General features: G+C 43.1%; 1 protein-coding gene across 1 annotated transcript in view; it reads left to right on the plus strand.

Annotated features, from left to right (window-relative positions):
- The window catches only part of ST8SIA2 (ST8 alpha-N-acetyl-neuraminide alpha-2,8-sialyltransferase 2), a 46,640-nt gene that overhangs the window by 2,148 nt on the left and 18,891 nt on the right, over positions 1 to 25,601 (plus strand). The window contains exon 2 of the mRNA XM_058156306.1: positions 23,381 to 23,443. Coding sequence (XP_058012289.1) covers positions 23,381 to 23,443 — 63 coding nt within the window. The remainder of the gene's footprint in view (positions 1 to 23,380; positions 23,444 to 25,601) is intronic.

Genomic DNA, 25,601 nt, shown 5'->3' on the forward strand with positions numbered 1-25,601 from the left:
AACGGTTGTCTGACCTCCTCTTAAAAACTTCCAGTCTTGGAGCATTCACAACTTCTGGAGTCAAGTTGTTCCACTGATTAATTGTTCTCGCTGTCTAGAAATTTCACCTTAGTTCAAAGGTGGCTTCTCTCCTTGATTAGTTTCCATTCATTGCTTCTTGTCCTGCCTTCAGATGCTTTGGAGAATAGCTTGACTCCCTCTTCTTTGTGGCAGCCCTTCAAATATTGGAAGACTGCTATCGTAGTCCTTCTTTTCATTAAATTAGACATAAGCAATTCCAGCAACCATTCTTTATATGCAGAAAAGAGTTCTTTATATGCGGAAAGAGTGCAGAGAAGAGCAGCAAAGATGATTAAGGGACTGGAGGCTAAAACATATGAAGAACAATTGCAGGAACTCGGTATGTCTAGTTTAATGAAAAGAAAGATTAGGGAAGACATGATAGCAGTGTTCCAATATCTCAGGGATTGCCTGCAAAGAAGAGGGAGTCAAGCTATTCTCCAAAGCTGAGGGCAAGATAAGAAGCAATGGGTGGAAACTAATCAAGGAGAGAAGCAACTTAGAACTAAGGAGAAATTTCCTGACAGTTAGAACAATCAATAAGTGGAACAACTTGCCTGCAGAAGTTGTGAATGCACCAACACTGGAAATTTTTAAGAAAATGTTGGATAGCCATTTGTCTGAAATGGTGTAGGGTTTCCTGCCTGGGCAGGGGGTTGGACTAGAAGACCTCTAAGGTCCCTTCCAGTTCTGTTATTATGTTATGTTATGTTATATGCTTTATAGCCTCCAGTCCCCTAATCATCTGCACTTTTTCTAGAGTCTCAACATCTTTTTTTTTACATTGTGATGACTAGGGCATGAAAGTTTTATTATTTCATGTTGATTGACACTCCTTAGCAAGGGTGAACATGAGATGACATGTGGTTTAGTCTGCTCTGCAAATTAAGTCTTTTGAGGCGATGATGGCTTTGTGTCTTGTGTGAACCCAGGACACGGGTTAATTGAGTAACTAGTTAAATGTATCCTGATGCAGGCCAGAGGGACACCAGCTTTTATAGCTCAGTTATACAGAGCAACAGAGTTGGAAGGGACCTTGTAGGTCATCTAGTCCAACCCCCCTCCCCACGCGCAAGCAGGAGACCCTACACCATTTCTGACAGACGGCAGTCTCTTCTTGAAAGCTTCCAGGGATGAAGCTCCCACAACTTCTGAAGGCACCTTCTGTTCCGTTCTTCTGTGTGAAGAAGATGGAGAAAGGAGAAAGTATATTTTGTATCGCTGGTGGACTGTTTCCTATTAGAAAGAGGAATCTAGGCACAGGCAGCCTTTCTGTCCCATGGTTGTGGCCGCCATCTTGATTTTTCTAACTCCATTCTGGCAAACACCTCTACCAGTTTTTGAAGCATAACAGCATTCTGGGTCCTGGCTACTTGTCAACAATTTGGTTTATTGGAATGAACCAGGGAGGGGGTAAGACTGGAGATCGAAGGAGGACTTGGAAAGGTGGAGCTCTGTTTGGACAATTCAGGAAGGTGAGGGGTCTTTTCCAGAATTTTTGAAGGCGATCATGGCAAAAGTCAACGGCTGTTCTTCTCAAGATCACTTTAGCTATGGCAACCACTTGCTTCATTGACATAGGTGACCAGAAAGAACAAGCAGGTGAATAAGCAGGATGGGAGCAACAGTATAGCCTGGAAATCCCACTCATCTACCCACCCACCCACACAAACACACACCCAGAATTGGCAGTGCTCTAGTAGACAGAGAAAGGGAAGGGAGATAGAAGAAGAAAAGCAAAGGGAGGGAAAAGGAAAAAGAGAAAGGGAAGGGAAGAGTGGAAAGGGAAGGGAAGAGAGGAAGATGGGAAGAGAAGTGGAAGGAAGATAGAAAAAGAAAAGGAGGGGAAAAGGAAAAGGGGAAAGGGAAAGGGAAGGGAAGAGTGGAAAGGGAGGAGAGGAAGATGGGAAGGGAAGAGACCACTTTCACTGGCCTCTGTTGTTTAGGGACTTTTGCTTTTAAACAACATGCTTCTCCAAAACTAAGGCGAGCAGTTGGAAGCAACCCCTAGCCAAAAACAAACAAAAAAAAGTGATTAGGACCACGAAATCTCTCTCTCTTTTATTCCGATTCTCTTTCTCCCTCCCCTACTCTCCCTCCTTTCCTTCCAAGCTGCATCAGTGGAGCAGAATTTCCAAATGACTTTTGAAGTGAAAGGGAGGGCTGTGTGAAAGTGGGTTAAGGCCTAGTCTAAGAGCTGAGTGTTGCTAGCCCCTCTTGTAAACCTGTGAGAAAATCAATAGGCGGATGCAAAAGGTGCTTTCTGTTCTACCCAACTGCCTAGTCAGAGAGAAAGCACTTGAGCTGTTAAACTCACCACACTATAAAAAAAAAAAGATGTTGAGACTCTAGAAAGAGTGCAGAGAAGAGCAACCAGGATGATTAGGGGTCTGGAGGCTAAAAGATATGAAGAACGGTTGCAGGAACTGGGCATGACCAGTTTAGGGAAGAGAAGGACCAGGGGAAACATGATAGCAGTCTTCCAATAATTGAGGGGCTGCCACACAAGAGTTCAAGCTATTTTCCAAAGCACCCGAAAGCCAGACAAGGAATAATGGATGGAAACTGACCAAGGAGAGATTCAACCTGGAAATAAGGAGAAATTTCCTGCCAGTGAGAGCAATCAACCCATGGAACAGAAATCGCCTTCAGAAGTTGTGGGAGCTTCATCCCTGGAGGCTTTCAAGAAGAGATTGAACTGCCATCTGTCAAAAATGGTGTACGGTCTCCTGCTTTGGCAGGGGATTGGACTAGATGACCTACAAGGTCCCTTCCAACTCCGTTAATCTGTTAAAAAAAAAAACCTCCAGGAAAGGCTCTGGTTTCCCCAACATGGAGAGTCATTGGTGGTCCAGGTAGATCAAGATGGGGGAATTTTTTCATGGCTAGGAGTCGCCTAAGGTGACACAGTTGGAGGTTCACAATAACTAGGGTTATCAGGCATGGCACTATGCCCAGGTTGCAAAACCCAAGTCAGCCACTGAGGACAGCCAAAGAGATTACAGGTAGTCCTCAACTTACGACTACAATTGAGGCCAGTACTTTCTTTGCTAAATGAAACATTTTTTTTTATTTATTCAAAAAGTTTTACAGAAAATTTCCCCCCCTTTCCCCCCCCTCCCCTCCCCCTCCCTTCACAACCCCCCCCCCGACTTCCTGGAACGAGCACAAGGTATAGTTAAAAATAAAACAAACAAATGCTAAAAAAATTTCGTCCCAACTTAATTATACCCCTACAATCATCAATTCCTAACTTCCCCCAAAAACAATCAAAAATAATACATCATAATCATTCAAAAGCAGTCTGATAACTCTTAGTCTGATATCTACTTTGAATATAGTCAATCCATTTTTTCCATTCCTTTAAGTATCTTTCTTGCATATTGTCTTTCAAAAAGGCTGATATATCAGCCTAAATGAAACATTTGTTAAGTGAATGCCCCATTTTGTGATCTTTCTCACCACTGTTGTTAAGTGAATCACCGCAAATGTGAAGTCAGTAACACAGTTGTTAAGTGGAATCCGGCTTCCCCATTGAGTTGGCTTATTAGAAGTTCGCAAAAGGGCATCCGGGACACTACAACCGTCATAAATATGAGTCACTTGCCAAGCGTCTGAATTTTTGATCACGTGACCCTGGAGATGCTGCAGTGGTCGTAAAAGTGCGAAAAATGGTCCTAAGGCACTTTTTTCAGTCTTGTAATTTCCAAGGGTCACTCAGTGAATTGTTTTAAGCCAAGGACTCTCTATACAGGAAGCTTTAACCCTTGGCCGCATTCCTGTAGCCTGCCTCTGGTAATTAAAATATAGGAAGCTCATTAGGCTCAAAACTGAAGAGGGCTTTCTGTTTTTTATCGCTGTCTGTCAGGGTTCATGATGCTTTCTATAACATGTTAAATGTCCTTAAAGACATTTGCTGGAGTGTTTGTATTGTTCCCATCTCAAAATGTTGGAAAATATTTTTTTTCCCTGGAAACATTGTATTGCTAATAGAATAGAACAGAATTCAATTCTTTATTGGCCAAGTGTGATTGTGACACAGTGTGACACAGTGTGACACAGTGCTTAAGAAGAGAAGAGAAGAGAAGGGAAGGGAAGGGAAGGGAATAAGAATAGAATAGAATAGAATAGAATAGAATAGAATAGAATAGAATAGAATAGAATAGAATAGAATAGAATAGAATTCCTTATTGGCCAAGTGTGATTGGACACAAAAGGAATTTGTCTTTGGTCCATATGCTCTCAGTGTACATAAAAGAAAAGATACGTTCATCAAGAATCATAAGGTACAACACTTAATGATAGTCATAGGGTACAAATAAGCAATCAGGAAACAATATCAATATCAGTATACATCGTAAGAATACAAGCAACAAAGTTACAATCATATAGTCATAAGTGGAAGGAGATGGGTGACGGGAACGATGAGAAGATTAATAGTAGTGCAGATTTAGTAAATAGTTTGACAGTGTTGAGGGAATTATTGGTTTAGCAGAGTGATGGCATTTGGGAAAAACTGTCCTTGTGTCTAGTTGTTCTGATGTGCAGTGCTCTATAGCGTCGTTTTGCTGGTAGGAGTTGAAACAGTTTATGTCCGGGATGTGAGGGGTCTGTAAATTAGAGCTTATAAAACTTATGATAGCCCAATCTACTGTTCAACTGTTGGAATCCCCACCATATATCTGACATCAGTACAATTGAGCGGGTTCAGAAGTATTTCACGAGAAAAGTCTTGCACTTTTCTGTACACAATAGAATTCTTTATGCTACAAGGCTCAAAATTCTCAGTTTGTGTAACTTAAAACTGCGTCGCTTGCGGTCAGGCCTAGGTATTGCATACAAAATTATATGTAGCAATTTTTTACCCGTACATGATTTTTTTTGTTTGTTTTAATCGCAATAATATGCACTCTTTAAATAACTGCTTTAAGCTCAATGTAAATCATTCTTAACTGGACTATAAAAAATATGATTTCTGTAATAGAGTTGTCAAAAGTCTAGAATGCTCTACCTGATTCAGTTGTTTCACTATAAATGTTCACAGTTTGAGTCACAAATTGACTTCCGTGGACCTTATTTCATAGTTAAGTGGTCAGTAGAGAGGGTGTGCATAAGTGCACGGATGTGGCTATCGTCCATGTCATTGTATTTTTATTCTTTTTATTCAGCGGTGGGCTGCTGGGGGTTCACAGGGGTTCAGGAGAACCTCTAGCTAAGATTTTGTGCACTTTGGAGAACCCCCAAATCCCACTCCTGGCTGGCCCTGCCCATCCCATCCCACTCCGCCCCTCCCAGGAGTCCCCACAAGGCCCGTTTTGGATGCATATAAGTGTAGGGCGCGTGCAGAGGCTTGGGGAGGGTGAAAAAGGGCCTACTGGAAGCTTGGGAAGGACCTCTGGAGCCTGGGGAGTGTTGTGACTCAGGCCCAAGTAGTTATTACCAGACACAAAACAAACATATTTTATTAGAACATCTGAGAATTACTTCATTCTCAACTTAGTCCAAATTAAGTCCAAAACAAAGTCCTTCATAAAAAGTCCTTCGGCCTTATCACAAACTTTTGTCTTCTTTGGCACCCTGCCAAAGGCCTTCCTTGGCAAGAACCCCACAAAATTCAGAAACAAGAGACACCGACTAGAAACAATTGGAGCAATGTTGCTTTCCTACAAAGAACCCAAGAGCCGTTGCTGCTCTTTTAAGCCTTATGGGAGGGGCCAATCATCTCCTGGCCTTACTCTCAAGTCATCATTTTTGTTTTAGCTACTCTTGCCTTCTGGCAGCTCTTCGCATGAGTGCACTAGGAACAGGCTCCCCCTGTTCCTCTGCCTCTCTTCTGTCCGCCTCTGGAGGCTCCGGAGTCCGTGCATTGTTCCCAGATGGCCCTGGCCCCATCTCTGCCTCAGATGCAGAGCCCTCGTCCGGGCCTTCCCCTGACTCTAGGACTGGCCCATTCTCCTCCCCAGCCTCCTCACTGTCCAACTCTGCTGCCAGGCCGGACCACAACAGGGAGGCCATTTCCTCTCTTGAGAAAGCCTCCAGAGCCCGGGGAGGGCAAAAAGCCCCCCCCCACCAGGGTGCAGGAGGCCAACTAGGCCACACCCACCATGGCCACACCCACCCAGCAACCGGGCAGAGAACTCCTTGCTAAAATTTTTGAAGCCCACCCCTGCTTTTATTCTTTGTTCTGGTTTTTGATTGACAAATTTCAATAAAAATAAATAAATAAATAAATAAATATCTGCTTTTGATTGTCAGCAGAGACTGCTGGAGAAGATCTTGGGGTGAAAAAAGAAAAATAATTTGAGAGCTCCATGTATTTTAAAAAATATATAAAAATCAGGCATGGAATCCAGACTATTCAAAAGAAAATTGCTCTGTTTGAGGCTTGTGGTTAACATCTTAATTATTACCACCCCATTATATGTTTCTGATGTCTTATAAACATACTGTTTTCCTCTGTATTTTTCCCCTGTTTCTTTTCTGGAAAGCTGACTCTATAGTACCCAACTTGGGTTTCTTTCCAAGTATTTCTACATGTGACATTGGCTTCCTTGTGGTTTCTTATTTGTTTGGGATGAATTTCTCTTTCCATTCAGAGCAATTCACCTTTTTTCCCATTGTTTAGTTTCTTTTTTTAAAAAAACACCTTTCCACTTTCGTTACAATCTACTTTTTAATAGAACAAAATGGGTGGAATGAATCTACGGCCCATTAAGTCGAGCTGGTATGAGTCCAACAGGTAAGATGAACTAGTGGAAACAAGACTTGAAACTGGATCAGAATGTCTTTTGAGGTTAACTTACTTAATTATTTCATTCAATTTCTATAGCTGCCCATCTCAAGCGAGTGACTCTAGGCAGCGAACAAGATTTAAGGCCTTTTATGCCCATTTCTACCGAGAAGATGTAACTTTCATCTTGTGCTTATAATGTTAGTGTAATATTCAATTGGAACAGGGTATTTAAGAATCTAATAAAAGAAGAAGAAAAGAAGGAGCAGAGATATCCATAAGGAAGGGGTTAAAACAGTCAAGATGGCTGCTACAACCCTGTGACAAAAGCCTTACCCTGGGGGTATGGTGGGTGTGGGTGTGAAATGTGTGTGTGTGTGTGTGTGTGTGTGTGTGTGTGTGTGTGTGTAGAGAGAGAGAGAGAGATGGATAATAGATAGATAATATGAAAGATAGATAGATAGATAGATAGATAGATAGATAGATAGATAGATAGATAGATAGATAGATAGATAGATAGATAGGCAGATAGATAGGATGGATGGATGGATAGATATATAGAGATATAGATATATGATAGATGGATAATAGATGGATAGATGGAGATAGACAGACAGACAGATATGATGGATGGATGGATGGATGGATGGATGGATGGATGGATGGATGGAGATAGAGATATATGATGAATGGATGGACGGATGGATGGATGGGTAGATATAGATATATGATAGATGGATAATAGATGGAGATAGATAGATAGATAGACAGACAGACAGACAGACAGACAGACAGACAGACAGACAGACAGACATACATGTATATAAAGAGAGATACATACATTGTGATGTAAATGGACGCCATCTTAATACTTTGACACACACAGAGACGCTTGCAGATACCTATGACAAGAAGAGAAAAGGTCAAGAAAAATTGGGTGATGCTTAAAAGTGGATTTTATACTAGTTACTCTACAAAAGTGAGCAACTTTGGTCGAAGTAAGTAAGTAAGTAAGTTCAAATTGCCGGATCAATACGTGAGGAAAGAATAACTGGGTTGAGAAAAGAGGAAAACAGAAAATCATGGTTGGATTTCAGGGGCTGTCACAGAGAAGAAGGTATTGACTTATTCTCCAAAGGATCTGAGGGCAGGACAAGGAGTAACAGGTGGAAGCTTGTTAAAGAGAGATCCAACCCAGAAACCAAGGCGAAATTTCCTGACAGTGAGGACAATTAACCAGTGGAACAGCTTGCCTCCTGAAACTGTGGCTGCTCTATCACTGGAGGCTTTTAAGAAGAGACTGCAGAGCCACTTGTCCGGAATAGTATAATATTTCCTGCTTGAAACTAGGAAAACCTCCAAGGTCCCTTCCAACTCCGTTATTCTGTATTTGGTATTCTAATCCAATCCTAAAAATAAAGTGAGAGGATTAAAAAAAAAACCCACAACAGTCAGTGTATGAAGTGGTGAATAAATGCGAGAGAAACAAGGATGCATTTACAGAGATGAAAGAACTGGAGAGATTTAGTGAATGGGCTTGATATAAATCAGATTTAGTTTGATTTCCCTGCCTTATCTCTTATTTCTTTGGCTTGCTTCTCCTCACTTGTCTTCTAGCCTTTGCATAACACAATTTACTTCAAAAGGCAAAAGCGTAATGCGCATCTAAGTATATAACTATGATTTGAATGTGGTTCAATGTATGGCTTCGCCTCTGCTCCCCCCCCCCCCCCCGGATCCTGTGGATTTCCTTTTATGTTTACACTTTCAAGGCAAGCGCCTATCTTTTCTTCTGCAGAATAATGCACTATATTATGGGGATACACTTGAGAACTCCAAATCACAGATGCCCCCTGAAAGCTTTAATGTAGCCTTCGGAGCCCCACCAAATATAATGGTCACTAAATTGTAACGTTTAACGTGACAGAAAGGAGGAAGGGATTGTCAGATTCGTGGGGAACAGCCATTAACTGCCTGTAATGTATTGCAAATGGCTTTAATTTAATTTCAATGGAGTTAAACCAACATTTCTTAGCCTGACCCCAGTATGTTTGGGAGTTAGTCCAAAGGCTATTCAAAAGTCAAAAGGAGGGGCTTGGATTGAAAAGTGATGTGTGTACCCTTGCATTTGAAGTGGGGGGGGGAGAAAGAAAGGGGGAGGGGGAGAGAGAGAAAGTGTGTGTGTGTGTGTGTGAGAGAGAGAGAGAGAGAATGAGAGAGAATGAAAATGAGAGAGCGAGTGAGAATGAGAGAGAGAGAGAGAATGAGAATGAGAGGAGAGAATGAGAGAGAATGAGAATTGAAGAGAGAGAATGATAGAGAGAGAGAGAGAGAATGAGAGAGAAAATGAGAATGAGAGAGAGAGAGAATGAGAAAGAGAGGAGAGAGAATGAGAGAGAATGAGAATGAGAGAGAGAATGAGAATTGAAGAGAGAGAATGAGAGAGAGAGAGAGAGAGAGAGAGAATGAGAGAGAGAAAATGAGAATGAGAGAGAGAATGAGAAAGAGAGGAGAGAGAATGAGAGAGAGAGATAATGAGAGAGGGGGGGGAGACTTGTGGACTTCAGCTCCTAGAATTCCTTGAGAGGTGAAGTCTATTAATCTTAAAGTTGCCAAGGCGGAACACCAGTAGCCTACAGCAGGAGTCTCCAACCCCCAGTCTCTCCACAGAACCTGGTGCCCAAAAAGGTAAGGGAACCCTGGTCTACAGCAAAGCAACAGTACCTTGTTCACCATTGTTAATTTCAGAGAGAGCTAGGTTTGGTTGGATCAACACCGTAGTTGAATGAGAGATTGCTGGAAAATCCCAGGGCTGTAATCTAACCCAATTGTAATGCACTTCCATCCTGTTGCCTCCAAGAATTTATGTAGACGCTCACATGAAGACACCCAGGGGTGGCCTTCAAAAATTTAAGCAAGAGGTTCTCTGCCTGATTGCTGGGTGGGCGTGGCCATGGTGGGCGTGGCCTAGTTGGCCTCCTGCACCATGGCAGGGAGGGGTGTGTTTTTGCCCTCCCCGGGCTCTGGAGGCTTTCCTAGAGCCTCCGGGAGGATAAAACGGCCTCCCCAGGCTCTGGAGGCCCTCTGGAGGCCAGAAACGGCCCATTTTCATCTTTCCCGAACTTCCGGTAGGCCCATTTTTCACCCTCCCCGAGCTTCCGTGCGCACCCTGCACTTACCTGCATCCAAAATGGGCCACGTGGGGACTCCTGGGAGGGGCGGGAGGGGCGGGGCCAGCCAGGAGTGGGATTTGGGGGTTCTCCGAACTGCACAGAATCTTAACTAGAGGTTCTCCCGAACCCTTAGCAGCCCACCTCTGAAGACACCACCACTTAGCTGAGCTCAATGCAAGGATTCATCCACTCAGAAGGGGGTTGGCTTCTGTATCAAAAAAAAAAAAAAAGGGAGAGCTTTGCAAAAAAAGTTGCTGGCTTTTCACGATGGCCCTTGGTCGCACTTAAACTTCACTGGGTTTTCCAAAAGATTGCGAAAGGGAAAAGTTGTTCGTGGACCCACTAGCACGAAAGGAGAAACCCAGAAGAAGAGCCGGTCAATCCGAAGACTGGAAGTGGCAATCAATGAAGACACAGCCTGTGGCGTCCTTGCTGATTTCTCAACTTCAGAATGCTGGTCTGGTCTGGGGGCATCTTTTTGCTTGGGGGTTCTCCGAACTGCACAGAATCTTAGCTAGAGGTTCTCCCGAACCCTTAGCAGCCCACCTCTGAAGACACCACCAGTTAGCTGAGCTCAATGCAAGGATTCATCCACTCAGAAGGGGGTTGGCTTCTGTATCAAAAAAAAAAAAGGGAGAGCTTTGCAAAAAAAGTTGCTGGCTTTTCACGATGGCCCTTGGTCGCACTTAAACTTCACTGGGTTTTCCAAAAGATTGCGAAAGGGAAAAGTTGTTTGTGGACCCACTAGCACGAAAGGAGAAACCCAGAAGAAGAGCTGGTCAATCCGAAGCCTGGAAGTGGCAATCAATCAAGACACAGCCTGTGGCGTCCTTGCCGATTTCTCAACTTCAGAATGCTGGTCTGGTCTGGGGGCATCTTTTTGCTTGGGGGGTTCTTGTGAATCAGCGAAACACCCTGGGAACAGGTTTTCCTACGAAGAACCGCTGTAAAAATGATCACTGAATTTTAACTTTTAAAGGCAGGAAATCATGGGATGCACAATTTGTGCCCCCTTTTCCTAAACCAATGAAGGAGAACCAGGGATGTCATATTTGACCCTTCTTCCCTCTCCTTTTTCCTTCCTCTTCCTGCTTCCTTCCGCTTCCCTTTCTTCCCTCTACCCTTTCCTTCCTTCCTTCCTTCCTTCCTTCCTTCCTTCCTTCCTTCCTTCCTTCCTTCCTTCCTTCCTTCCTTCCTTTTCATTCCTTCCTTCCTTCTTTCCTCTCTTTCTTTCTTTCTTTTGTTCTTCCTTCCTTCCTTCCTTCCTTCCTTCCTTTCCTTCCTTCCTTCCTTCCTTCCGCCCTGTCTTTCTTTTTCTCCCTCCTCCCTCCTCCCTCCTCCCTCCCTCTTTCTTTCTTTCTGTCTTTCTTCTTTCTTCCTTCCTTCCTTCCTTCCTTCCTTCTTCCTTCCTTCCTTCCTTCCTTCCTTCCTTCCGCCCTGTCTTTCTTTTTTTCTCCCTCCCCCCCTCCCTCCCTCCCTCCCTCTTTCTTTCTTTCTGTCTTTCTTTCTTTCTTCCTCCCTCCCTCCCTCTCTCTCTCTCCCTTTCTTTCCTCCTTCCTTCCTTCCTTCCTTCCTTCCTTCCTTCCTTCCTTCCTTCCTTCCTTCCTTCCTTCCTTCCTTCCTTCCTTCCCAGTTCCCTTTATGATGAAACTCATGTCTTCCTAGGAATGTTTTTCTTTGACTCAATGCTGGATGCACAGGGTGCCCGTACTTATTTGTTTATTTTTAATCAATATACACTTCTCCTCCTCTCTCTCTCTCTTTTTTTTTTAACTATGGAACGGCAGTGTATGAAGGATGCTGAGCGCATAATGGAGGTTACGGAAAGGACAATAACCTCCCACTGAATTAAGTGGAGCCGTAACCGAAGAGCCCCGGGATGTGATGCAGAACGAACGGTGGTCTGTCCTGTTCTGACAATCCCAGCATAATAATGAAGCTGCGTATTCCCCACCCTTTCCCAGAAAAGATGCTGTACAAGTGCCAAATCCTCCTGCCGGAATTCCTGCCTTTGCCTTCGCTTTATTCTCTTTCCTTTAGCTCTTTGAAAGGGGATTCCAAAAGGCCTTAGGGACGCAATTCCCAGGATTTCCCACCCTGCAGGAGTCTCAGGATGGGAAAGGATAATATTTTGAGGGCTTTCTTTTTCTTAAGTGGGGATTTCTGAAGAAACCCATTGTTCAAATTCAAATTCAAACCTTTATTGTCAGAGTACAACATGCGTACAGGGGTGAAATCGAGCAGGTTCTGACAGGTTCTGAAGAACCGGTAGCGGAAATTTTGAGTAGTTTGGAGAACTGGCAAATAACCACCTCTGGCTGGCCCCAGGAGTGGGGAGGGAATGGGGATTTTGTAGTATCCTTCCCCCAGGAGTGGGGAGGGAATGGGGGTTTTGCAATATCCTTCCCCCAGGAGTGGGAATGGGGATTTTGTAGTACCTTCCCCCAGGAGTGGGGAGGGAATGGGGATTTTGTAGTATCCTTTCCCCAGGAGTGGGAAGGGAATGGGGATTTTGCAATATCCTTCCCCCAGGAGTGGGGAGGGAATGGGGATTTTGCAGTATCCTTCCCCTGCCACGCCCACCAAGCCACGCCCACAGAAATGGTAGTAAAAAAAAATTGGATTTCACCACTGCATGTGTACTATGAGCTTGGCTGAGCATCCCTTCGTGCACCCCCGCCCCAACACAATACAACTCAAAGTGAAAACCCCACCCCCCAAAAAAAAATCTCTTTCCCAGTGAATCCTGCTAAAGATCACCCAATCCTATTGCGCAATCTGAACTTATTGCACGTCGTACCACTGACAAGTCAATCGTACTATGCTGTTGTAGTTATTTTTCATTTAGGAGTTTGACAGCTCATGGATAAAAACTGTTCTTCAGCCTTTCTGTGAGGCTGTTTGTTTGTTCCGCTTTCTCAGAGATGCATGTTTGTATGTATAGAAGCAGAGTTTGGGTTTATCTGAGTTAGTTGGACAGATAGATTGGTTTGGATTAGATGGTTCTAAAAAAGAATGACACAGACGACAGTAGTGGGCTTCAAAAAATTTTACTTCTGGTTCTGTGGGTGTAGCTTGGTGGGTGTGGCATGGCTTGGTGGGCGTGGCTTGGTGGGCGTGGCAGGGGACAGATACTGTAAAATCTCCATTCCCTCTCCACTCCAGGGGAAGGTTACTGCAAAATCCCCATTTCCTCCCAATCAGCTGGGACTCGGGAGGCAGAGATTAGATGGGGGCAGGGCCAGTCAGAATTTTTACTACCGGTTCTCCAAACTACTCAAAATTTCCGCTACCGGTTCTTCAGAACTGGTCAGAACCTGCTGAAACCCACCTCTGAGAGAAGGAGAAAAGAGGACAAATAAGTCATTTCTTCTAGCACCAATCCTTAGGTTAGGTTTGCGCCGTATGGCTGAAGTTGTTGAATTCTAAATCGTGTTGACTGTGGTTAGCTTTTTTGTGGCTTAGGCCAGAATGGGACAGCTGAATTTGAACGTGTCCAGAAATATTTTACAAGAAGAGTTCTCCACTCCTCTGAATACAACAAAATGCCTTATGCCACCAGACTTGAAATCTTGAATTTAGAAAACTTAGAACTCCGCCGCCTTCGACATGTGTTTAACTCATAGAATCATCTATTGCAATGTCTTTCCTGTTGAAGACTACTTCAGCTTCAATCACAACAATACAAGAGCAAACAATAGATTCAAACTTAATGTTAACCGCTTCAATCTTGATTGCAGAAAATATGACTTCAGTAACAGAGTTGTTAATGCTTGGAATACATTACCTGACTCTGTGGTCTCTTCTCAAAGTCCCCAAAGCTTTAACCAAAAACTGTCTACCTCACCCTGTTCCTAAGAGGTCTATACGGGGCGTCCATAAGAGTACAAACGTGCCTCCCATTCCTGTCCTACTGTTTCCTTTCATTATATATAATTTATATAGTTATTGCATGCTTATACTCATATATATACTTATATGTTGCGTAGATACTTCATGCTTATGCTTATGTATGCTGTTACGCCAAATAAAATAAGTAAAAATAAATAAATAAAAAAACTTGCTGTGGCCAACTCGTCACGGCCAACTTACTATGGACAACTCCTTTTCTCATTTCTAGCCTGTTGTTGTAACCACATGCTAAGCAGGTCTAGGACAACTCACCACGGCCAATTTGCCACAACCAACTCACCATGGCCAACTCAACAATTCAACAGTTCAGTTTAATTATTTAAAATAATTTTAATTTTTGTCATTCACATTTCATTTTGTCCTTCCTTTGGCATCCTTTCTTCTTCTTTTTTTATTTTTATTTTTATATTCATATCCAACAACTCATCCAATGTACAGTCATATACAATTAGTCGGGCTTGCCTAGTCACCATCCCCTCCTTTTAACTCTCTTCCCTCTTCTACCTTCTTCTACTTTCCAGACCTTCCTCCCCTTCTCTTATCTACATCCTCTCCTCCCTCCACCCTACACCTTCCTTCTCCCTCTTCTACCCCTCTTCCTTCCTCTTCTCCCTCTTCTACCCCTCTTCTCCTCTTTCCTACCTCCTACTCTCTCCTCTTTTCTCCCTCCCCACTGTTCTAAAATGGTAGCTGGGCAGACCTGACCCTACATTAATTATATTTATACATCTTCAATAATCCCTGTACATTAACCATCACTCCATCCTCCACCCTCAACCCCCCCCCCAGTCCCCCACCCCCTTACCCCCCCCCCACCCCGACTTCCCAGAACAAAATGCAGGGTATCAAAACTAACAATCATAATCCAAAATCCATCCTTTCTTTAATGATTCTATTCCACCACTTCCTCAATATTAGGGTAAATTGTAAATTGTAAATATTAGTGTAATATTGACCATGGCGAGTTGTTCCATAAAGAGTTGGCCATGGTGAGTTGTCCTAGATCCGCTTAGCATGTGGTTACAGCAACAGGCTACAAATGAGAAAACGGTGAGTCCTGATCCTGCACCAAGGACTCAGTTGTACAGGTGTAATATATAGGTGATGTTTGGTTTCTCTCTTTATGGGGAAGGAAATGGCTGATTCATGCAATTTGCTTAAACCCAACTGCAAGTTAAGAACAGAATTGCATCCTACAGACATATATTATGACTTAATATAATGGCCAGGTTCCCACGACCTATTGAGACAAAGCTGGATTGACACAACATGCAGAACTGCAAAGAATCCAAGGCAATCTGGCTTAGACTAGCAGGTTGTGGGAACCTGAGAAGCAATTGACTTCTGTGGGTGGGCAACATAGGTATGAGTAGATTGGTTAGCTAATTTAACATGCTGGTTAGTTTGGTATCACCTTAGCCTATTGGACAGACTCAGCCATTGTAGTCTATGGACTATAATTCAAGGTTGAGTTGTTCTTTGAATGAGATCAGTCGGAAAAGTTGGACACAAGTTAGAATAGAATAGAATAGAATTTTTTATAGGCCAAGTGTGATTGGACACACAAAGAAATTGTCTTGGTGCATATGCTCTCAGTGTACATAAAAGAAAAGATACATTCATCAAGAATCATAAGGTACAACACTTAATGATAGTCATAGGGTACAAATAAACAATCAAGAATCAATATCAATATAAATCGTAAGGATACAAGCAACAAAGTTACAGTCATGCAGTCATAAGTGGAGGGAGATGGGTGGTGGGAACGATGAGAAGATTAATAGTAGTGCAGATTTAGTAAATAGTTTGACAGTGTTGAGAGAATTATTTGTTTAGCAGAGTGATGGCGTTCGGGGAAAAACTGTTCTTGTGTCTAGTTGTTCTGGTGTGCAGTGCTCTGTAGCGTCGTTTTGAGGGTAGGAGTTGAAACAGTTTATGTCCAGAATGTGAGGAGTCTTTAAATATTTGCACAGCCCTCTTTTTGACTCATTCAGTATACAGGTCCTCATTGTTTTTTCTGCAGTTCTCCGCAGTTGAACAATCTTCAGAGATTGGGATGGGAGAGATTGCAAAATTCAGCACGTCTGGGAGAAGAATATCTTGAGAAAATTTTCCCAAGGGGAAAAATAAAAAAGAGTTCCAGAATTGTATTGGCGAAGGTTTCCTCAAATTCCCAATACTGACTTTAAATATGACAGCTTGGTTTATTAAGAGCAAAAAAAATAAATCAATCTTTGGGCACCCAATTGCCAAGTTGTGATGACATGAATGATAGTTGTTTACGTGCTTCCTTTCAAATGTCTCATTTGAAATAGGAACATTAGATTCCCTTTCCTCTGGCAAGGGAATGGATGCAACCCGACTTTTTTCAAAATTAATCCCAGGGGTCCATTCGGGATTGCCACGAGTCAGAATTTTCTTTAATGATCCCCCAGCTCTTCTGCTCATTTGACCGTGACATCACAGGCTGTTCACCTCAGGTTGGCAGGTGGGACCTCAAAATCAATGATTATGCAGAAGGCACCATCCGCTCTCATTCCTCAGCTCGCTGCCCATGAGAGAGGCAGGGCGCTGATTCCCACGATTGTTCTGGCCACACATTAGCAGAGCAAGAGGTTGGGGAAGGTTGCTTTATACTGTATCCCTGGTCCAGATAAGGTGAGACAGGAGACAGGAGTTATCTTTCAGGAACCACTGGCATATTTTTTTTATTGCAAAAGATTCCAATGCACAGACGGGACAATCTTTCTTTCTTCTTTTCTCTCTCCTTCCTTCCTTCCTGTCTGTCTGTCTCTCTCTCTCTCCCTCTTTCTTTCTTTCCTTCTTTTTTTCTTTCTTTCTTTCTCTCTCTCTCCTTCCTTCCTTCTTTCCTCCCTCCCTCCCTGTCTTTCTCTCTCTCTTTCTTTCTTCTTTTCTCTCTCCTTCCTTCCTTCCTGTCTGTCTGTCTGTCTGTCTCTCTCTCTCTCTCTCTCTAATTCCTTCCTTCCTTCTTCCCTCCCTCCCTCTTTCTTTCTTTCTTTCTTTCTTTTTCTTTCTTTCCTTCCTTTCTTTTTTCCTTCTCTTTCTTTCTTTCTTTCTTCTTTTATCTCTCCTTCCTTCCTGTCTGCCTTTCTCTCTCTCTCCTTCCTTCCTTTCTTCCTTCCTTCCTGTCTTTCTGTCTCTTTCTTTCTTTCTTTCTTTCTTTCTTTCTTTTTCTTTCTTTCTCTTTCTTTCTTTCTTCTTTTATCTCTCCTTCCTTCCTTCCTTTCTGTCTGTCTTTCTCTCTCTCTCTCCTTCCTTCCTTCCTTCCTTCCTGTCTGTCTGTCTGTCTCTCTCTCTCTTTTCTTTCTTTCTTTCTTTCTTTCTTCTTTCTTTCTTTCTTTCCTTCCTTCCGTCTTTTTTTCTCTCTCTTTCTCTCTCTCTCCTTCCTTCCTTCTTTCTTTCCTTCATTCCTTCCTCCCTGTCTGTCTTTCTTTCTTTCTCTCTCTCTTTCTTTCTCCTTTTCTCTCTCCTTCCTTCCTTCCTGTCTTTCTTTCTTTCTTTCTTTCTTTCTTTCCTCCCTCTCTCCTTTTTCCCTCCCTTCCTCCCTTCCTCCCTCCCTCCCTCTTTCTTTCTTTCTTTCTTTCTTTCTTTCTTTCTTTCTTTCTTTCTTTCTTTCTTTCTTCTTTTCTCTCCTTCCTCTCCATCTGCTCATCACTGAGACCACTTGGAGGTTTATCTGTGCCTTCAGGGTCACCCGCATAGTGCTGGCTGAGGAACTCTGGGAGTTGAAGGAACTCTGGGAGTTGAAGTCCACAAGTCTTAAAGTTGCCAAGGTTGGAGACCAGAGGTGGGTTTCAGCAGTTCTGGAGAATCGGTAGCAGAAATTTTGAGTAGTTTGAAAAACCAGTAGTAAAAATTCTGACTGGCTCTGCCCCAATCTATTCTCTGCCTCCCAATTCCCAGCTGATCAGGAGGAAATGGGGATTTTTGCAGTAACCTTCCCCTGGAGTGGGGTGGGAATGGAGATTTTATAGTATCCTTTCCCTGCCAAGCCCACCAAGCCACACCCACAGAACCGGTAGTAAAAAAAATTGAAACCCAGCATTGTTGGAGACCCCTGCTGTAGAGGAAGGGGTTAAAATCTGCAAAGGGATTCCTTAGGCCAGCTTCATTTCCAGCTGGTTTATGCTTGGGAGACTAACTGCTGAAAGCTGTAATGTGGGGAAAAAAAACTCTCTAGGGAAAAGATGTAATAGATCTGAAAGAAAGCGGTCTTGACGAAGGGATGAATACAAGCAGAGAAATGAAGGGGTATGTTTAGTTATAAATGAAAGGTCTAAAATGTATCAGAGAAAGTATGAATTAGTTTTCTCCAGACTATTACGAGTATCTATGAAAATAGGAATCTGTAAGCTGGTAGTAAAATGCGTGTTACATTCCAGCAAATGGTGATGGTGAAAGGCCCAGAGAAATGAATTTTGCGGGAAATTGAGTGACGTTCTGAATTAATATAATTGGAGACGGGAGCTACTTGGTTAGGAACCGTGATTAAATGGGTGTGTGGAGTGTAGCAAAGAATGTTTGGGTCACTCAAAGATGCAAGAATGAATGGGAATTATATTGTGCGCATCTGCTTAAATACTGCTTCAAATATATAACTTGAGTGTATGTCTATTCAGATGTACACAAGAAAAATGACTTCTTTCATTGTTTATAATGAAAAAATGGGAGAACTGATGAGCGATTCAGAAGTGATGAGAGATTCTCAATATAAGGAGCCTTTATTGATAGTGTCACGAGTGAATGTGGCGTGAAATAGACATGAAAGGAATTGGAATGAAAGAAGAATGTCTACTGGACTAGAACAAACCTCCTCCTCCTCCTTCTCCCCCTTTCCCTTCCCCTTCCCCTTCCTCCTCCCCCTCCCCCTCCTCCTCTTCTTCCTCTTCCTCTTCCTCTTCTCCCCCTCCCCCTCCCCCCTCCTCCTTCTCCTCTTTTTCTTCTTCCATGTCTAAATCAAACTTTAAACTTCCAGAATGAAGGCATCTTCTTGGCTTTGTCTTTGGCCAAAAATAAGTCATTATCAGTACATGTTTCTAGTAGTAGCCGACATACCAGCAGATGGGCCAGGCTCTGTGTCTCTCCACCTTCACATTGCGTGTTGTTATCCACTAAGAGTCTCCACTTGAGCATATTGGTTTTATACTTAGGTGGTCCTCCAACTCTCAACCTATTCAGGTTGGATCCTTCAGCTGTATCCTCCTTTAAGTTTATTTCTTGCTTGATGGTCTCCTTCCTCCATCATTTGATCCAGTTTTGTTCTTGTGTACCCTCAAGAATGTTTGTTCTTAGAAAAAGCTGTTCTTGGATCTAAGTCGGCAGGCTTAGGGCATCTCTCCCAAGAAGAAACAAAATATGAAGAAATAAGAAATGATAAGAAGAAATGGAAGAAATAAGAAATGGAATTCAAATGCTGGGAGAAACAACAATCTCAGATATGCCGATTACCACTTGGAGGGCTAGACATGAGGAAATCTTGGAAAAAAATGTCTTGTTGAAGGCAAAAGAGATAGAATAACTGAGTTGGAAGAGAACTTAAAGGTCTTCTAGTTCAAACCTAGGACTAGAAGACCTCTACCATTTCAGATAAATGTCTATGCAGTCTCTTCTTAAAAACCTCTAGTGTTGAAGCACCCAGAACTTCTGGAGGCAAGTCACTAATCAATTAGCTTTAGGTTGCATCAATAGGTACCATGTTTTCCCAAAAAATAAGACCGGGTCATATTAATTTTTGCTCCCAAAGATGCGTTATGGCTTCTTTTCCAGTTAGGTCTTATTTTCAGGGAAATACAGTACTAAATACGTTTATCTGGCTGATGATCTTAACCGAGGCTTATTTTTTGGAGTAGGTAGGGTTTATATTACGAGCACCCTGGAAAAAATTGTATTAGGGATTATTTTCTGGTTGGGTCTTATTTTCGGGAAAACACGGTAACCTCAATGCAATGCAAATAGGCGTAGAAGTTGCAAGGATACGAGATTTTTTTTTTTTATCTGACTAGGCTCAGCAATTCACTAGAGTGATAACTAACCACCATAACAAAAGAGTCAGCTGCCTAGTTGGGAGAAAAACTGTGATGAGCCGAGATGAAATATTAAAGTGCAGAGACATCACCCGAAGGAAAGGTATGTATTGTCAACCTGCATCATCAGAAAGAAGCAGACGAATTAATGCCTTTTAGCTCCGGTGCTGCAGACAATTGTTGAGAAGAGCTTAGCCTGCAAAAGGAACAAATAATTCAATACAAGCTGAAGTAAAAACTACTGGAAGCGCTAGTAATGAAGCTCACCAGAATCGCTAACAATGAAAAATGAACCGGATTTGAAGCTAATGTTTTTTGGGAAGATGTAATGAACAGGCAAGAGTGATTGGAAAAGTCCCTTATGCAGGGGAGGAAACCCCCACCCACCCAAAGCCGATTATGAAAAGGCCAATAGAAAAAAAAAAAGAAAGACTATAAAGTATCACGGAAAACACAATGTCGTGTCCCACTCCCACTCCGACGCAAGAGTCAAGGAAGTCCATAACAGACTTGGCAACGAAGCCTTTGCAGCTTGCCAAGTCCCTTCGAGGTTTATCAGGGCAGGCAGGAGTCCAAGTTGTGACTTCAGCGATAGAGTCCGATATCAGCAAACTAGCTAAGACTTTGCTTGACTCAAGGTTGGAATGCCAAAAGCAGGTCCTTTATATAGGCTGTGGGGTGTGGCTCCATGACTCAGCATTTATCCAGGCCTGCCCCACCCCTCCTTCTGCTGGCGTCGCCTCTCAGATCTCTGGAAGCAAGGGTCCTCCCACTTTGAATTGTCTTCAGCTGGATCTGCTGCCAGTAATTCAGGCACCTGGCTGGCTTCCTCTGACGGCTGAGCCAAAGGAACACATGCCATAGGAGTGAGGTTTATCGGGCTTGTTTGTTCACTCTTGGCATCCTCTCCAGGCATGGGGCCAGGGCCTGGGGCTGGAGGCATGACAGGCCGTTCATCTTCATTATCAGACTTGGAGTCTGATAACAGGCCCAGTTGGAGACGGGAGGGGCCCGGCTGAGGAGAGGAGGGAGGACGAGTCACAACACACAACCAGGAGCAGAGGACAGGTAGTCCTCGACGTACGACCACAATCGAGCCCAAAATTTCTGCTGCTGAGTGAAACATTTTTTAAGTCAGCTTTCTCCGATTTTACGACCGTTCTTGCCACAGCTGTTAAGTGAATCGTCGTCGCCTTTGAGTTAGTCAAACGGTTGTTAAGCGAATCTGGTTTCCCCGTTGACTTTGCTTGTCAGAAGGCCGCAGAAGGGGGTCACGTGACCCCGGGACGCTGCAACGGTCATAAATGTGAGTCAGTTGCCAAGCATCGGAATTTTGATCCAGTGACCACATGGCTGTTGAAATGGTCGCGAGTGTGAAAAATGGCCATAAATCACTTTATTCTGTGCCGTTGTAACGTCAAACGGTCACTAAAGGAACTGTTGTAAGTCGAGGAGTCCCTGTACTGCAAATGCTCGGGTTCAAGGGAGGAAACAAACAATGACACGGAAGTCAGACACATTGAAATTTGTAAAGTGGCAGGAGTAGATGGCGTAACTGGAGAAAAACAGATGTGGTTTACTTACCTGGTAGCTGTGCAATTTGTTTAAGATGTGTGTAAAAGCTGCATCTGTGCCTGATAATTGACACAACACCATTTCCTCTACAAAGGAAAAACTGAATGGGAAAAAAAAACTCAATAGTAGTTTGGTAAGTGTGCCGGAGAAGAATTTTGGCAGAATTATGATTGAAAGGGTACAAGAGGTGACTGAGCAAAATTTGGGAACTGCAGGCAGATGTTATGTGCCATCTCTCTCCTCTCTCTCTCTCCCTCTCCCTCCCTCCCTCTTTCTCTTTCTCCCTCCTTTTCTCTCCCTCTCCCTCTCCCTCCTTCTCCCTCTCCCTCCCCCTCCCCCTCCCCCTCCCCCTCCCTCCCTCTTTCTCTCTCTTCCTCCCTCCTTCCCTCTCCCTCTCTCTCCCTCCCTTTCTCTCTCTCCCTCCCTCCCTCTCTCCCTCCCTCTCTCCCTCTCCCTCTCCCTATCTCTCTCCTCTCTTCCCTCTCTCTCTCTCTGTATGTGTGATGCAGCCCATATAGTTGCTCTTCAGCAGGTATTTGAGAACAATGCAAGTGTGAGCAAGTCTTAATAGTGAGCAAAGAATAAAACAAGCATTGGTGATGTCCCCTTGGTTGCTTCACGTATTTATGGAGAATTTTTAGAGGCACGTTCATGGTGATGTTAGAAATGTTTTGGGTGGGCACATGAATATACCATGTTGCTAGCTAAGAACTCAAATAATTTCCGTGAATGTTAGATAGCTTGTATTATGCAACAAGAGAACCTGGTTAAGGTACTGGGTTAGGAATGAGAATACCCGAGTTTTGGTCTTTCCTAAACCCATCTTAAGAGCCGCAGTGGCACAGTTGGTTTTTTTTGTGTGGTTTTTTTTTTGAATTTATATCCCGCCCTTCTCCAAAGACTCAGGGCGGCTTACATTGTGTTAAGCAGTGGTTAGAAGTATTGCAGGCTACTTCTGCTGACTGCTGGCTGCCTGCAATTTGGCAGTTCGAGCCTCACCAGGATCAAGGTTGACTCAACTTTCCATCCTTCCGAGGTGGGTAAAATGAAGACCCAGGTTGTTGGGGGCAATATGCTGTCTTTGTAAACCTCTTAAAGAGGGCTCTAAAACACTGTGAAGTGGTATAAAAGTCTAAGTGCTATTGCTAAAGGCTATCTTGATCTCAGCCAGTCACACCCTCTCTATAATACAAAAGTAGACGTTCCCCCACCCCCAATTATATGGACTTCTATGTGTGTTTGTGTGTGTTGCCATATATAAAACCTCTCACTCATGAATCTTTTCTTATTGACTATCCATAAGTCCTAATAAGAAAGATTCTGTGTCCATGATAATGCTTAGCTTTCTAGATCAGCCAAGGTTGATTTTGCGGTTGCGAATTTCCTGAAAAGGAGACCCTGTAACCATCTTTCACTCTGTAGAGATGTTGGGCTTCAGTTCCCAGAGGACCAGTTCCGCTTCTGGGAAATGATGGACTCCGCTGGAAATTGTGAGTAGAAGATGCAAGGAAAAGCTAAGCCAGAAGTGGCAAAAATAATCCTTCTGGCTTTGCTGCTGTTCTCACTGGTTTCGCTCCGATCGAATTCACTGGAAGTTCCTTCCGAATAAGAGTCCTTTGGCCAACACTCTCAATCAGTTCCAACAAAGGATTGACCTGGGTTGACTGATTTCTCATCAGCCTGCTTGCTTTTCGTCTTGGTTAGAAGATGTTTCATCAGCTCTGTGAAGGACGGGAGGAAAAAAAAGGAAACCATCTCTGAGCACAAGAGCGTTTCTAAGCATCTTATCTCTAGACGATGAACTCTTTGAGTGTTTTCTCTGCTCCACGGTGCAGAAGGAATCGCTGTGAGCGGTTGATAAATAATACCTTTCCTTTGTTTTGCAGGAATTCTGGGGGCCGAGGTGCAGTCCGATCAGCAGTGAGCAGTTTGCATAGCAGATTTAATAGGTTCGTAAAATAGAGGGTGTGTTCCTTTGTTTTCCGCTCAAAGGTGCTCTTAAATCTCCTTCATTGTGTCATTTTCTTCTTTTCAGTGTGTCCGGGGGAGATGCTGTATCCGCTTACTCTCTAGATCTGCTTTCCCCCCCTCCCCCATGTTTCTGGGCATTTTCCGCAAAGAGACTATACATTTTATCCCTTTAGGCCATGTTTGGTTAATTATGATTTATGAATAAGTGACAATTTGCTGACATATTAAGCCACAATGGTTTTAGCAAACCATGGATAGCAAGTGAATCCAGCCATTAACTGGTTGGGAGTATTGAAGACAAATAAACAGCTGGATCTTTCCTGGATCCAAATGCATCTTTATCCTTTCTGAAGAATAGAATAGAATAGAATAGAATAGAATAGAATAGAATAGAATAGAATAGAATGGAATGGAATGGAATGGAATGGAATGGAATGGAATGGAGTGGAGTGGAGTGGAGTGGGGTGGGGTGGGGTGGGGTGGGGTGGAGAAAAATGGAGAATAGAGTAGAGTAGAGTACAGTTCAGTTCAGTTCAGTTCAGTACAATGAATGGAGAATAGGGTAGGGTAGGTTAGGGTAGAGTAGAATAGAATAGAGTACAGTACAGTACAGTAGAATGAATGTAAAATAGGATAGGATTGGATAAGATAGGGTAGAGTTGGATAGGATAGGGTAGAGTTGGATAGGATAGGGTAGGGTAGGGTAGAGTAAAGTGTAGTGTAGTGTAGTATAGTATAGTGTAGTGTAGTGGAATAGAGTAGAGTAGAGTAGAGTAGAATAGAATAGAATAGAATAGAATAGAATAGAATAAAAATTTTATTGTCACTTTAAATGTACACTAATCAGCATACATTAAAGTGAAATTTCCTTGCATTCAGCTCTCAGAAGATAGCCATTATGCATCTACCCACATACACACACACATATGACACAAAGAAACATCACAGTCTAGTTCGAATGTATACATATGCATGTCAAAATAAAATAAAATAAAGCCTTTGGTGTGTGATTACCCATGAAAACTCTGCCTCCTTCAATTTAGCATCTAATTGGGTACAGGCAAGTTGTTCTCCACAGTGAGAACAAACAACAGCATTTGTACCTTGCCATATGTCTTCAGATTTCAGTTTCAAAGAAGCCCTTTGTTTATGTTACCAACATATGTGGGAAGTTTCGAAGGCAATTTAGTCTTGCAGGTTGGTATCATGGCAATCTCATAAACACTGCAATGTGTTAGCAATATGTTCCCTTTTATCGAAATGAAAAAAAAAAAAGGGAGGGGGGAAAAGGAAAGTCATGTGTTGAGTCATTGACCTGAAAAAATGGCACTTGGTTACTGGTCAATAAATCAGCATTGGTTGGTGGACAGTTCTCTAAGATCAGCCAATCTTATGTGGAAGACTAGCAAGCAGGGGTGAAATGCCATCAGTTTGGACCAGTTCACCCGAACCGGTAGTAAAAAATGCTGCCGGTTAGGGAAAACCAGTATTTCCGATGATCAGCTGTGCCGTGCAATTTATATTTGCTAGAAAGCAGGAAATCTTGCTTTCGCATTCTCTCCAGAGTTGTTTTCAAGTTGGGAGGGGGAATAGAACCAGTGATGGGTTTCAAATTTTTTTACCACTGGTTCTATGGGTGTGGCTTGGTGGGCGTGGCATGGCTTGGTGGGTGTGGCAGGGGAAGGATACTGTAAAATCTCCATTCCCTCCCCACTCCAGGGGAAGGATACTGCAAAATCCCCATTTCCTCCCAATCAGCTGGAACTCGGGAGGCAGAAAATAGAAGGGGGTGGGGCCAGTCAGAATTTTTACTATGAATTCTCCAAACTACTCAAAATTTCCACTATCGGTGCTCCAGAACTGGTCAGAACCTGCTGAAACCCACCTCTGAGTAGAACATCTAACTAATTAGCGTCAGAGCATGTTATAATAATAATATAGGAAATACTAATGCTCTGACGGTCATTTTGAAAAATCCTTTCTTAGTGAGCACCTAGAAGCCAAGAGGAACATACGTGGCAAATTTCAGGTCTGTAGGCTTTATAGTTCTGGAGATTTCGTGATTAATGCGTGAGTGGTTTTCGCTTTTATATATAGAGATAGATAAAGGCAGGCTTCTGCATGTATCTGTGAAAA

Source organism: Ahaetulla prasina, chromosome 13 (genome assembly GCF_028640845.1).
Source record: "Ahaetulla prasina isolate Xishuangbanna chromosome 13, ASM2864084v1, whole genome shotgun sequence".
Lineage (NCBI taxonomy): Eukaryota > Metazoa > Chordata > Lepidosauria > Squamata > Colubridae > Ahaetulla > Ahaetulla prasina.